This window comes from Ahaetulla prasina, chromosome 2 (genome assembly GCF_028640845.1).
Source record: "Ahaetulla prasina isolate Xishuangbanna chromosome 2, ASM2864084v1, whole genome shotgun sequence".
Taxonomy (NCBI): Eukaryota; Metazoa; Chordata; class Lepidosauria; order Squamata; family Colubridae; genus Ahaetulla; species Ahaetulla prasina.
In genome coordinates this window covers 125657871-125673633 of record NC_080540.1, presented here as the reverse complement: position 1 = coordinate 125673633, position 15763 = coordinate 125657871, and the positions used below count along the sequence as shown (strand labels likewise).

At 37.0% G+C, this 15763-nt stretch overlaps 1 protein-coding gene across 4 annotated transcripts; it reads right to left on the bottom strand.

Annotated features, from left to right (window-relative positions):
* Positions 1-581: 581 nt before the first annotated feature.
* LOC131189770 (cytochrome b-245 chaperone 1) lies at positions 582-15708 on the bottom strand. Of its 4 annotated transcripts, none has more exons than XM_058166165.1 (7): positions 15601-15708; positions 7960-8092; positions 7076-7117; positions 6310-6383; positions 5702-5798; positions 3073-3217; positions 582-2050 (listed from the first exon to the last, which is right to left on the bottom strand). In XM_058166165.1, the coding sequence occupies exons 2-7, from the start codon at positions 8042-8044 to the stop codon at positions 1924-1926; spliced, it is 570 nt and encodes a 189-aa protein (XP_058022148.1). In that variant the 5' UTR covers positions 8045-8092; positions 15601-15708; the 3' UTR covers positions 582-1923. The 4 variants fall into 4 exon arrangements, with proteins under 4 accessions (XP_058022148.1, XP_058022146.1, XP_058022149.1 ...); XM_058166163.1 differs by lacking the exon at positions 15601-15708 and adding an exon at positions 8608-8758; XM_058166166.1 differs by lacking the exon at positions 15601-15708 and adding an exon at positions 8450-8541.
* Between the last annotated feature and the right edge of the window lie 55 nt (positions 15709-15763).

The following is a 15763-nucleotide window of genomic DNA, read 5'->3' as shown; positions in this document are numbered from 1 at the left end:
ATTTGTAGACACAGTTCTGCTGCTTAATTATGCAAGAAAAAACTTTTAATTTCTAATGCCCTATCGTCAGGAAACAAATATTTATAGAATGAAATTTATAACTTTTCTTAAACCATTGTTATTTTTTTTAAAGCAAGAAGTTGTTTTAAAAAGGGAGCATTAAAATGTGTTACTATAGTATTTGAATATCTGACAGAAATATTAATACTGAGTATGAAACAGTGCAATAATTTTTAAATTATATAACTGAAAAACCATTTTATAAAGCAAATCAACTTTCCAATGAACATCTTAACACTTTTCAAATAACCTGACATATCTGAACAAAAATATCTTTTTGACAATTATTGTTCAACAAGGTTCTACCCTAAGAAACTTAGAAAATGACTAAAGTAATAATTGTCAAGACAATCAATATATTTTGAGCATTTCTAGAATGGGAGGTATTTACTTTTTATATCTGGAAACCAATGACCCTAACACCTTTTTAGTTTAATAAAATATACTGGATAAGCCTTTTTGATATTTTTTCTTTTTTTAAAAAAAACAAAAACCCTCTAAACAGGAATATCTGACATATGCCATTTTCCCCATTTTTAAAATAAAAATCCATCATTGAATTATATATTAGACTCGATGTTTCCTTTGAACTGCAGTAAATTTAACAGACATTATTGGTACTTGGCCCAGTAGAAAATATAATCTCCATCAAACTAATATTAGAAAAACGGATATAATAATGTGAATCATGAGTTGAAAACAAACACACAAGCATCTGCACACACATACAAACTTTCTTTGTGCTTATCAATTTTAGGGATGCAATATCAAATGTGGTTCCTGTGGAAAAGCTAACAGTAATGTACCGCAAAGGATCAAGCCAAAGATGTGGTGTTTTGTTTTTTTTTGAAAAGTTGCATTCAAAACATTCAATTTCAGCTCTCTACCTTTTAGAATTTATTATAGTCACTATTTATTATAGTTTACCATTAAAAACTCGTATCACCTCTGTGGGCTGTGATTAGAGAGCTAGCCTTTGGTTGGAATCCCATTTATATCCTTTTCTAGATAGGGAGAATCTAACTACTGTTGATCACAGACTGGTAACCCACAAGTTTACAGACTGCCAATTAACTACAAGCAGAAGTCAAGTTTTGTTTAAAAAAACCTGGGATCAGGACAAATTACAGACCTCCTTAATTGCTAAAACAATTAGAAGAGTTTTTGCACTATGTAACATGTCAACTGGTAATCACTTGCAGGTGGGTCTTCTCTGGAGTTGTTCCTGCTTTCTGAATATTCTTTCCCTTTTGTTTAGGAAAAAAAAACCCCAGAATCTGGGTGTAGTGCCAAACTGGTTTGCTCTGCAGCAAAAGCTTTTATATTGCTTCTCCTGGAGAAGTGCAATTGTTGAGAAATAGCATGCTTCACATTCGAAGTCTATGGCCTCTCTACGATACTCTCGCTGGAGGATTTTATTGAAATTTAAAATAATCACAAGGAGCACAGAAGGGGAAAGAAATAGGCTCAAGACTTATCAGGAATTAGGTAATCATCTAAATTATGTCCAAATGGTATCCCCATCTAAAAATCTAAAAATAAAATGGTATCCCCATCTAAAAATCTAAAAATAAAAGATCCATAGGTCTAGACTCTAGAAAATATGGAAGACTTTTAAATTCCTTTCTGATTGTTGCAAATCTCTATGCTTAACATTATATGTACATTATGTACACTGAGAGCATATGCACCAAGACAAATTCCTTGTGTGTCCAATCACACTTGGCCAATAAAAAATTCTATTCTATTCTATACATAGGAAGTTAACAATTAAAGGTTGTTTCTAGAACTTAAAAATGTAACAGATTCAAGTTTTCTACCATTCAGAGAATTTTTGGTTTCCACATATCAGAGTTCATGTAACTATTTGTCCTTTGCTTGATCTTCATCACTAACATCTGTTCCACTACTCGTTTCAAGGCCTTCATCAATCTGTAACTCGTTCAATTCAAGGAAACCAACAATGATATTGGCCACAGCCTCAACATCACTGAGGAAGAAAAAAATAATAGGCAAGATTTAATGAATCCAATGCTTACTTGAGCTGGTCACAAAAGTATGAAACTGTGCATCCATCTAGTAAAGGTAAAACATTTACTAAAATGTATAGCAAAATCGCTGGCCTTTATTGTTCCCATGTCTGAAAGAATATCACAGGGTTTTAATATTAACTTTTATTTTCAAACTGAATTAAGTTTCGGTCTGATAAAAATATTTCAACAAAATAAATTAATTTTAAGGAGTTTCAAATGCCAATTCACTTCCTGATATATAATTAAGAAGTATTACATTAATTTACCTGAAGCACTATGCCTTTCCTGCTAACTTACTGATTTAACGGCTAACTGACAGGAAAGATACACAGAATGTGAGGGGAAAATTGTTAAAACAATTTTCAGAAATGTGTAGCTTTATTTCTTCTGAAGATGTATATAACATTTTTTAAAAGGGCCTTAAAAATCAGCTGTATGTTCTATAAAAGATATAATTAAAAACATAAACTCATTTTAATTGAAGAACAGAAAGGTTAGCATTTCTGACATCTACACTTAAACATTTCAAAATAAAATACACTTAAATTCATTCTGGAATAGATTGTAGTCATGAAAATGCCATAACTTTAAATGAGCCGTGGTGGCACAATCGTTAGAATGTAATACTGCAGGCTAACTCACTGCTCACTCCAGGAGTTTGACCTGCTCAAGGTTGACTCAGTCTTTCATCCTTCCGAGGTCAGTAAATGAGGACCCAGATTGTTGGGGTCAATAGGCTGACTCTGAAACCACTTAGAGGGGGCTGAAAAGCACTGGGAAGCGGGACCTAAGTCTAAGTACTATTGCTATTACTATAACTTTATCGGAAAATGTAAGTTAATGCACAACTGAAGAATTTGAAAAGAACAATAGTAACAAAAGGATAATTGGGTTGTTGAAAATGTGATTGCCAATCTCAGGTTAAATGATACCTCCTAACATATTCCAATTAATGACAAAGGAGAAAGTTCATATATACCTTCTGCAGCCCATCACTGCATTCTGTGTGAGAGGGTGTGAAAATCCAGTGCCAAATCGCAGTACAATTAGGTACCCCTTCCCAAAGTAACGGACCTTCTCTTCTTCTACATTCACAGCCTGTATTTCATCCAATGGAACAACCACTATTTGCAAGGAGCAAACACTGAATTGTTAGTAAAGTAATGTCAAGCAATGCTACGTACAATTCACACAAAAAAGTAGCAAAAATTATCTGGATTTCCTTGCATGCCCTCAACTGCCTCCTATTAATTTTAGGGCCAACAGAGCTAACAAGCATTGACCCTAGATAGACGACTTTCTGATTTCGTATTTAGAAAATACTAGCATAAGCTCTCTTTTCACTCCTGAAACTTAGGTTTCTCCTCCTAGCACTTTTGAATGATGATTTGTACATTTCAGGGCAAAAATGGAGTTCATCATTCATGTAGTGAATTTTTTTTTAAAACAACAACAGACTCCAAGAATCTCTCAAACCCTTACCATAAATTTAGTTTGTGTAGTGTGAAGTGTGGTTGCTTTGTGGTTAGGATGCTAGATTGGAGGTTAGCAAGCCCAAATTCACCAGAGTGCTGCTGGGTGAAGGGATGAGCTCCCATCATTCACTCCAGCTCCTACTGACCTAGCAGTTAAAAACATGCAATCGCAAGTAGATAGAGAGGTACCATTTTGTTGGCCACATTAATGGGACATGAAAGGAACTTCTATCTGGGCATTCCCCAGTCAATAGTGATGTCACCAGCTAATCCTTTCAACCAGGAAGTGCCTTGGTATTTTCAATATGAACGCAAGTAAGTTTCTTAGTTGCCCTTTCATAACAAAATGATTACTAGCTTACAGACATGTCATTTTGATGTTAATACTTATTTTTTGGGAAATATGAGTGTATGGTTTTTTTTTTTAGAGATTTTAAGATTTGAGGATTTGCTAACAACTTTTCAAACAGTATAAAAGAGTTGTCCACTTTCAACTGTTACACAGGGAATGCTGTGTTTTAAAGAATTAAATATGTGTGTCTTCAAAATCCTGTGATAAATCAATCTACACTATTACATCATAAAATTGTACTGCTTTCTTGTGCACAGATTAATGGAATATGAAGCAAATATGGTCTTAGTAGCTATAAGCAAACTCTTGGTGGAAAATGGAGAAGTTTTCTTGTTCATTGTCCAACCATTCTGGTATTCTTGCAATCACAGCATAAAATAAAATTTGTTTCAAGTAGAGTTGAAGTACGGGTGCTTATAAGGATAGTGCCTTCTTCTAGGATGTTTCTTTTACATTCTCATCTAGCTGATAACTGTAACATTTCCTAGGGAGCCCCTTTGAAGTACTAACTTGATCTAATTCTGCTAAGTTTTTTTTTAAAGTCAACCAAGGTGATTCAAGTGTTGCCACATGTAAGGACAAAACCAGGGGTGAAATGCTCCCGGTTTGGACCAGATCACCTGATCCGGTAGCGATGGCAGCAGGTGGTTCGGAGAACCAGTAGTAAAAATACCTGTCTCCCCCCCCACCCCTGCTGAGCCACACGATCATCAGAGGTTTTGTTTTTTTTTTACTTTTAAAAGCATTTTTTCTTCTGCCGAAAAAAAGCTTTTAAAAGTAAAAAAAAACTCTGATGATTGCGTGGCTCAGCTGGGTGCTAGCCAAAAAAAAAAGGGGGGGGGAGTCCGTTTTTCCTCCCAGCAGGCTTCCTGAAGCCTGAAGCCTGCTGGGAGGAAAAACGGACTTTTCCCCCTCCCCGTCTTTTTGGTGTGGCTAGCAGGCTCGCTGAAACCTGAAGGGAGGAAAAACGGACTCCCCCACCCTGGTTTTTGGGTGTGGCTAGCAGGCTTCAGGTAGGCTGGGAGGAAAAACTGTGTGTGGGGGGGGCTCATTTTTGAGAAAGAGAGAGAAAGGAGAGAAAGAGGCAGGGAAGGAGAGGAAGGAAGGAATACAAACCTGGCACTAGACGCAGCTTCAGAGGATAATCCAGGGCTGGAAGGGACCTGAAGGTCATCTAGTCCAGGGATCTCCAACCTTGGCCACTCTAAGACTTGTAGACTTCAACTCCCAGAACTCTGCAAGTTGAAGTCCACAAGTCTTAAAGTGGCCAAGGTTGGAGACCTCTGATCTAATCCAACCCTGCTCCAGCAGGATATTGTTAGTGAATTTCTGTCTTTTGATCCCCCAGTCACATAGCCACGCCTACCCAGTCACATGACCTCCCCCACCAAACCATGCCCACCAAGCCACGCCCACAGAACCGGTAGAAAAAAAAATTAGATTTCACCCCTGGACAAAATGAATAATAGTTGCAAAACTCTTAAGTCTCAGCAATCATTGGAAACAAACAACCTACTAGTTATTATGAAAAGAAAAATATTTATTCTCAAAACCAAAGACAACATTGAACAGAAATTTGTAGCAACATGGATTTGGCCTCTGCAGGATTCTGAAGAAATTGTCATTTTCTTCAGGTTTTTGCAGAGGCAAAACTTTAATCTGCCTAAGCAAACAGGTTAAAGAATCACAGTTATGATCACAGCTAAATATACTTTATTACAATATGTACATATGTCAGGATGAAGTAAATATCTTACTTCAGCATGCACTTGTTACTTTACCTTGTTCGTGGCCAGCTCTTGAAAAGGTCAACAGCTTTTTGTAAAGGCTGAATGACTTTAAGTAAACCTTTCCTGCATCTTTCTCAAATATAGCTTCCTGTGTGAAATAAATAAATAAATCATCTTATGAAGCCAAATAATCATAGTTGTCAGACAAGTATAAACATTCTTTTCTGTAACTGCCAACAATTAAAATAGTCAATATGCAATGACTATTACTCCAAACCTCTGGATTATGTAAATAAATTTAGTCTCAGATTCTCCTTAAAAAGTAAAAGCTACAGAATTTCATATTTCCCATCAAACGCTTTCTCTCTCAGTTTCAGAAAGATTTTAAAGTCTGCATCTCAAACTGGATTGTTACAATTTTGCAATGATCTATTTCTTTATTTGTTTTGCCTCTGAAACAAACCTTTCTAATTTGTTGAATCACTTGCAGAACAACTTAAATGATTATTTCCAAACCAGAAGTGCTTTTTTTGATCAGACAAGCTTGAGAACAATCTATTCTGGATTCAACACATTCCATTATTGAATGTTTTGTCTTTCCCCAATTTATTATCTGACCAATAAAATTAACTTTTCTTGTAAGACATTAGAGTACTTACTTCCCACTCCTCCAGGTTTTGTGCAGCTACAAAGAGACAGCCAACAAGATAAAAGAGTTTCCATCCCAGGCTATCTGAATAACAAAATAATATTTCAAATTATGAATACATTTCTAATTTACACTTTGTTTAAATTATTTGTAGGCATTAAAATGTGACTGAAGATAAAAAATTAACAATCACATCAAAACTAAAAGGAGAATGAATAAGAGTAAAGGCTAATTTAATGCCAGCTAGTGTTAATTACAAATGCTTTCAGCAGTTCACTAAATGTTAGTACAAAAATGATAGAAACTGATACATTCCAACTGGTAATAAAGTTTAAAACTGGCAATATACAGAACTAAAAGAAAACAATGGAGAAACTGTTGTGCAGAGCCTATTGAAGCAAATACCATGAGCTGCCACGTAAGAGAGGAGAGGAAGGCAAAGACGCCATCAACACTTGCTACTACACTAACAAAAAATTGGCCATTTTGCCTCTTACATTTTTATTAGAAAATCAGTCATTCTAGGTAATGGGGGGTGTTCATTGAATCAACATTTTTTAATATTTTCACACTTCCTCTCTTCCTTGTGAGGTATCTAGGAAAAATGCAAATATATACACTACAGAGTTCAGAACTGCATCTTATTCCTCTTGAGCCCACTAGATAAGGAACAGCATAAATCAGAACATAATAAATTTAAAGAATGGCAGAGAGAAATCTGAGCATGTTTTTAAAAAAGATATTAACAAATAACTAAACTTTTCTAGTGAATTTACCTTCACTATAATAAGCAGCAGCTATGCCAATGGAGGAGATCCCTATAGAGAAAAAGGAGAGGAATTAATTTGCAATTTAATTCTACTATTTAAATATCTGATTAAACTATATAAAAATACAAATTATGTTTGCACTTAGAGGCTTTTTAAAGATTAACTTGCAAAGAATCTTTTAAAAAAATGATTCTAACTCAATACAATGGCTGCTATTTACTGTAGGTCCTAAGATAAAAAACATGCTGGAAATCTAAATTGTGTATCTGGTGCTTTAGCGCTAGTTAGCATAAAATATAACAATTACTTTCAGCATTTTCCCACTTCCATCAATTTGATAATACATCTGATCCATTCTAATATTTCAGAGACTAGTGAAATCTTTATTACACCTGTTCTAGAAGAAAAAGACATTAAAATTCTCTCTGACCTGCTTCTCCCACTATTTTTCCCTGCTGAGCTAAGAGGATTTTGTAAAGGATTAACATATAATAATGAAAGGACAGTTAGAAATAGCATAGTGCCAACTATTATCTTGTTGAATTATATTGTAAAGACTTCCTGAATCAACTCAAATAACTGTTTGCAATAATAGAATGATTCTGTAGAAATTGTATTAGAATAACTGAGGGATACTCTCAATAAATACATCCCAAGTCAATGACCTGAAGTCAAAATTTGATTATAATCAACATGCAAAATCCATCCATATATTCAAACCCATCCATATATTCAAATTGTTGCCTAGGATATGGGAACAAGCAGTCTAATATTTGCTGCAGTCTCCAGCCCTGAAGAGACAGCAAAAAAACTGACAAAATTGACTCTTTCTTTTTAAATGGATATGTCATTTGAGCTTTGTTTTAGAAGTTTGGGAGAAACAGGCTTACCTACAAGGATAGACCAAGATCTGATGCCTGGGGATCTCTTCAAGTGAAGGTGTGTGTTTGAACGACTTTCAACCTGCATATACATCTTTGGCAGCGGATAGGAAATTACAGTGCCCCAAAGCACTCACAAAACCTAAAGAACAAGGCAGGAAACCTAAGATATTGTTTTCAAACAAACTGCACTTTGGCAGGAATTGTTCCCCCATACAATTGTCCACCTTTCCAGCATTTTCCGCTTTCCAAATGCATCCTCCCCCCAACCCCGTATGAACAGCACCAAAGGTCTCGTTTCCCACTCTCCAAACCAACAGCAAATGGATTAACTCCGTTATATTATTGTTTAATATTTAGCGTTTTAAGGGTGCAATTAGCAAACGGGAAGTAAGGATGATGGGCTTACTTCCTCCCTTCTCATTTCCCTGCACCGCCAGCAATCCATTCTAAGTAGTACAATCCTGAACAGCCGAAATGGTCCACCGCCTTTCTCTACCTCTCTACAGCCCTTCAGACGTTACTCTTCCGGACACGTGCTAGCCCCTTAGTTTAGTCCCGGGAACTTCCCTTTCTTGGTCCTCCCGACCCTTCAGAGAATTGAGCGGCGTCAGGTGTGTCTCCGTCGCGCGGAAGATGCATCCCAGCCAAGCTCACCTAAGTGACTGCCCGGCGCTTTCCCAAAGTCCTCCGTGCGACCAACGCGATGCCGAAAAATCAGAACTAAGACAGCTTGCTGTACTCAAATGGGCAGCGAGCTTTGAAACGTAGACCGCGCCTCAAGTTCAATAGAAGCATGCAGTCTAGAGTTGCGCACAACGCTCACTTCCTTTTCTGATTTATTTTTCCTCAAGGCGAGGCTCAGGAATGAAGTAAGAAACGAAGAACTGAGAAAATACAGGGAACACTTTGAAGCAAGCGTGAATCTTGCTGCCTAGTTTCCTACACAGCTTCGAGTCTTCCCACGTTAGGCAAACGAGCGAAGAGCGCACGGTGGAGCGGTTTTGTCAAAGGCAGACAAATAAATTTAAATTTTGTTTTATTTGGTTATTGTTGAATAATATTCTTTGAGGATTTTTTTCTTGTTGATTTATTGTGTGTCTATGTTGTAAGCCGTCGAGAGTAGAGCAGTCTATTTAGGGCAACCTTGTAAATCTTTAGTAAAATAAGTTCTTGGCGTATCTGCTATATATTAGGAGGTATTTACAGCGCGTTATTCTAAGTTAATGTAGCTTAGCTGATTTTCACTTTATGCAGTGCATTAAACATTTGGCTAAACATTATCAAAATGTTTTCACCTTATGGAGAGTTGGACTAATTATTTTAGCTGTCTTTCAGGCAAATCTTTTTTTGGTCAAGATGTTTTATCTTTAGCAGCAGACAAAAACAGGGACAAGAGACAAATGCCACATTTTAAAAATGCAAAGTCAAGAATATTCTTTTATTACTGGAACAGACTTCATTTAAAAAAGGTCATCTGTTGGCAAAAAAAGAAAATAATTGAACTGCGTGCGCAGTGAAATAATTATGGAATTCTTTCACTGCGCACGCAGTTCAATTATTTTCTTTTGCCAACAGATGACCTTTTTAAATAAGTTGAGAAAAATTTGGGCCAATGATTATATAGGAATGACATTATTTATTTATTTATTTATTTATTTATTTATTTATTTATTTATTTATTTATTTATTTATTTTGTCACAACAATATATGTAAGTATCATACAAAAAGATTATATAGTATATAAACATATATATGAGTAAATATTAGGAGGTATAAGCATATATATATATATATATAGGAAGAAGAAAAGAAAAACAATAGGACAGGAACGGTAGGCACGTTTTTGCGCTTATGCACGCCCCTTATGGTCCTCTTAGGAATGGGGTGAGGTCAATAGTAGAAAGTTTTTGGTTAAAGCTTTTAGGATTATGGGAAGAGACCAAAGATGGTCTTAATGGAAGCATATAAAACTTATATGAAATAACATTAAGTAGAATATTGTCAGTTATAAAAAATAACTACCGGTATTTCTTTAACAGATTAATATACACACTATGATCAAAGGTATATCATTCATTCCATTCCAGCCTCAACATTCCCACTGATCTATACAATTCTGTCTATCCCTTTGTTCCTAGTTACATCACATATATGAAATGTTCAGTCTGACAGATGTAAGTATCGGTAGCCTTATTTGTTTGTACATGTAGTTTATTTACTGCTTCAAACCAGATAGTTTTAAGACATGGTATAAGTACTACTAATAAAATAGTACAGTCATCATAATAATGAATACAATATTGTATATGCTAAAACTATTTGGTGTCAATAATGCACTATCAATTCCCAAAAGCCTTCTAAGAAGCCAAGTCTTCTACAAGGTCGTAAGACGGTAATCTTTGATTCATAGAATAGAGTCAGCAGTGTCAAACTGATGGGCTGGATGCATCACATGTAGGCCACACCCACCCCTGCTTCGCAAAGCAGAAACAAGTTGCGAAACGTGACAGCAACATGAGTTTGGTACCCATGGAATAGACAGTTCAAAAAGACAGCAATCATCAGAGAAAATCCCTGCTAACAAGCCCTCTCCTGATCACCTTTTGGTAGATGGGAACTTTTAGTAGGTATCCTTTAACCATTCATGTGGGCCCTAACTGCCAGTGAGGCTCCAGAAACAGCTGCGTAAAAGGGTAGTAATGTGACTTGATCAGTGAACACATGGACACTGCGCTGTAGTACAACTGAAATTTCTTGACGGTATTCAAAGACTGTCTCACATAGAACAAATGACAGTAATCTAATGAATAGATGGCAAGGCATGAGTGACTGCCCTCAACATGTCCTGTTCCAGACAAGACTGCAACTGACACACCAGCTAGAGCTGAAAAAAGGCTTCCTAACTACAGCATTCACCTGCTCTTTAACGGCAGCCATGAGTCCAGGAGGATCTATAAATTGCAAGTTTGCTCTCTAGGGATCATATACATGACAGCAAACTTTTTTTTAATTGTAAACTTCCTTAAAGCTGTGGTTTCTGTTTAGAATCTGCAAACAATCATTAAATAGGGCAGTGGTGAAATTCAATTTTTTTTACTACCAGTTCTGTGGTCATGGCTTGATGGGCGTGGTAGGGGAAGGATACTGCAAAATCTCCGTTCCCATCCCACTCCTGGGGGAAGGATATTGCAAAATCTCCATTCCCAGCCCACTCTGGGGCCAGCCAGAGGTGGTATTTGCCAGTTCTCGAACTACTCAAAATTTCCATTACGGTTCTCCAGAACCTGTCAGAACCTGCTGGATTTCATCTCTGAAATGGGATCTGATTCAGTATCTTGCACACCTCAGTCTTTTGCCCAATGGAAATATAAACTATATTGTAACACATCATAACACAAATAGTGACGAGTTCAAAGTATATGCAAGTACTGATGGATCAAAGATTACATTTACCGCCTTTCTCTACCTCTCTACAGCCCTTCAGACGTTACTCTTCCGGACACGTGCTAGCCCCTTAGTTTAGTCCCGGGAACTTCCCTTTCTTGGTCCTCCCGACCCTTCAGAGAATTGAGCGGCGTCAGGTGTGTCTCCGTCGCGCGGAAGATGCATCCCAGCCAAGCTCACCTAAGTGACTGCCCGGCGCTTTCCCAAAGTCCTCCGTGCGACCAACGCGATGCCGAAAAATCAGAACTAAGACAGCTTGCTGTACTCAAATGGGCAGCAAGCTTTGAAACGTAGACCGCGCCTCAAGTTCAATAGAAGCATGCAGTCTAGAGTTGCGCACAACGCTCACTTCCTTTTCTGATTTATTTTTCCTCAAGGCGAGGCTCAGGAATGAAGTAAGAAACGAAGAGCTGAGAAAATACAGGGAACACTTTGAAGCAAGCGTGAATCTTGCTGCCTAGTTTCCTACACAGCTTCGAGTCTTCCCACGTTAGGCAAACGAGCGAAGAGCGCACGGTGGAGCGGTTTTGTCAAAGGCAGACAAATAAATTTAAATTTTGTTTTATTTGGTTATTGTTGAATAATATTCTTTGAGGATTTTTTTCTTGTTGATTTATTGTGTGTCTATGTTGTAAGCCGTCGAGAGTAGAGCAGTCTATTTAGGGCAACCTTGTAAATCTTTAGTAAAATAAGTTCTTGGCGTATCTGCTATATATTAGGAGGTATTTACAGCGCGTTATTCTAAGTTAATGTAGCTTGGCTGATTTTCACTTTATGCAGTGCATTAAACATTTGGCTAAACATTATCAAAATGTTTTCACCTTATGGAGAGTTGGACTAATTATTTTAGCTGTCTTTCAGGCAAATCTTTTTTTGGTCAAGACGTTTTATCTTTAGCAGCAGACAAAAACACGGACAAGAGACAAATGCCACATTTTAAAAATGCAAAGTCAAGAATATTCTTTTATTACTGGAACAGACTTCATTTAAAAAAGGTCATCTGTTGGCAAAAAAAGAAAATAATTGAACTGCGTGCGCAGTGAAATAATTATGGAATTCTTTCACTGCGCACGCAGTTCAATTATTTTCTTTTTTTGCCAACAGATGACCTTTTTTAAATGAAGTTTGAGAGAAAAATTTGGGGCAATGATTATATAGGAATGACATTATTTATTTATTTATTTATTTATTTATTTATTTATTTATTTATTTATTTATTTATTTTGTCACAACAATATATGTAAGTATCATACAAAAAGATTATATAGTATATAAACATATATATGAGTAAATATTAGGAGGTATAAGCATATATATATATATATATATAGGAAGAAGAAAAGAAAAACAATAGGACAGGAACGGTAGGCACGTTTTTGCGCTTATGCACGTCCCTTATGGTCCTCTTAGGAATGGGGTGAGGTCAATAGTAGAAAGTTTTTGGTTAAAGCTTTTAGGATTATGGGAAGAGACCAAAGATGGTCTTAATGGAAGCATATAAAACTTATATGAAATAACATTAAGTAGAATATTGTCAGTTATAAAAAATAACTACCGGTATTTCTTTAACAGATTAATATACACACTATGATCAAAGGTATATCATTCATTCCATTCCAGCCTCAACATTCCCACTGATCTATACAATTCTGTCTATCCCTTTGTTCTATCCCTTTGTTCCTAGTTACATCACATATATGAAATGTTCAGTCTGACAGATGTAAGTATCGGTAGCCTTATTTGTTTGTACATGTAGTTTATTTACTGCTTCAAACCAGATAGTTTTAAGACAGGGTATAAGTACTACTAATAAAATAGTACAGTCATCATAATAATGAATACAATATTGTATATGCTAAAACTATTTGGTGTCAATAATGCACTATCAATTCCCAAAAGCCTTCTAAGAAGCCAAGTCTTCTACAAGGTCGTAAGACGGTAATCTTTGATTCATAGAATAGAGTCAGCGGTGTCAAACTGATGGGCTGGATGCATCACATGTAGGCCACACCCACCCTGCTTAAAGCAGAAACAAGTTGCGAAACGTGACAGCAACATGAGTTTGGTACCCATGGAATAGACAGTTCAAAAAGACAGCAATCATCAGAGAAAATCCCTGCTAACAAGCCCTCTCCTGATCACCTTTTGGTAGATGGGAACTTTTAGTAGGTATCCTTTAACCATTCATGTGGGCCCTAACTGCCAGTGAGGCTCCAGAAACAGCTGCGTAAAAGGGTAGTAATGTGACTTGATCAGTGAACACATGGACACTGCGCTGTGGTACAACTGAAATTTCTTGACGGTATTCAAAGACTGTCTCACATAGAACAAATGACAGTAATCTAATGAATAGATGGCAAGGCATGAGTGACTGCCCTCAACATGTCCTGTTCCAGACAAGACTGCAACTGACACACCAGCTAGAGCTGAAAAAAGGCTTCCTAACTACAGCATTCACCTGCTCTTTTAACGGCAGCCATGAGTCCAGGAGGATCTATAAATTGCAAGTTTGCTCTCTAGGGATCATATACATGACAGCAAACTTTTTTTTAATTGTAAACTTCCTTAAAGCTGTGGTTTCTGTTTAGAATCTGCAAACAATCATTAAATAGGGCAGTGGTGAAATTCAATTTTTTTTACTACCAGTTCTGTGGTCATGGCTTGATGGGCGTGGTAGGGGAAGGATACTGCAAAATCTCCGTTCCCATCCCACTCCTGGGGGAAGGATATTGCAAAATCTCCATTCCCAGCCCACTCTGGGGCCAGCCAGAGGTGGTATTTGCCAGTTCTCCGAACTACTCAAAATTTCCATTACCGGTTCTCCAGAACCTGTCAGAACCTGCTGGATTTCACCTCTGAAATGCGATCTGATTCAGTATCTTGCACACCTCAGTCTTTTGCCCAATGGAAATATAAACTATATTGTAACACATCATAACACAAATAGTGACGAGTTCAAAGTATATGCAAGTACTGATGGATCAAAGATTACATTTAAAAGCTCATATATCCAAAATTCTCAAACAAATTAACTTTGTGATATCCTAAAGGCAAAAATAAGGAATGTTCTCCTATCAGTTCAATTTGTGCAATTTGAATTTCTTTTCAACATTTTTAATAGTTATTACTTAGATTTATAGAGCTGCTAAACCAGAAATAATAAGTACAAATTCAGAGGTGCGAATGTTGTAAAATATACATGAGTCAATACAGAAATACTAACCTCATGGGGAAATAAAATACCAATCACCCATTATTGACCTGGCATAGTCCCAAATTGCCTCAGTCTCTAGTCCGCTGTTTCTCAACCTTGTCAGTTTAAGATGAGTAGACTTCAAGTCCCAGAATTCCCCAGCCTGTAATCTAGCAGGCTGGCTGGGGAATTCTGGGAATTGAAGTCCACTTATCTTAAATTTTTACAAAGTTGAAAAACATTAGTCTATTTAAAAAGCTTTTATAAGGATAATGGTATTCTAGAGGACAGGAAGAACAACAAAGAAGGAATAGGTCCCACAGTCTGGTAGAACATCAGCATATTGACAATTTAGTTGAACCAATAGGCAGAAAAAAATTACAGAAGGTGGTCCTGAAAATAATCAGATCTTATACATACTGAAAACATACATCTTTTCAATTCTGTTGGGACTACAGCAACAGGGAAATGTAGCAATATTTACATTTGCAAACTCAATATTGCAGCATTTTGCAATTGTACGACTTCTGGAGCTCCATTAAGCCAAATGTGTGGAACATTCCAATGATTACCATTGGCAGGATGCCCATTTAACTCCAAGCAAGTTTTTTTATAATGTTTGCTGTTCCATATAAACTCAGTAAAGGAAAAGGCAAGAAAGCTGTAAGCTTAATGATTGGTAAGTCCCTTAGTCCAATTCCTTATCCTGGACAAGGTTTGGGTACCGATAACCTCCAACATCCAAAGGACACAAACAGCTGTGGAAATTAGATCGGAGGATTGATTAGAAGACACAGGAAAAACATCCCTGAAGGCTGGTGGGGGGGCGCGGGGAAACCCTAGAAATAATTAATAAGCCAGAAGGGAAAAATCAGACTCAATCACTTTTAGGTGTCTCACGGGTTGGGGGAAATGTAATCTTGGGGAGAACTTGTATTTTTCCAGCGCTGCTTCTAAATATATATAAAAATCACCATCATCATCATCATCATTGCGGGACGATTTTCACCTTTCTGACGCAAGGGGGCGCTGATCCTCGCTTGAGCCACGCCAGTGCCCGAGAGTACGTGACAGCTCTCAGGTCTACAATGAACGCCGGCGAGCGGCGGGGGAAGAGGGAAGACCAGCGAGACTACCCCAAAATCAGGAGAAAAAAGAAGAGCGGTTCGCAC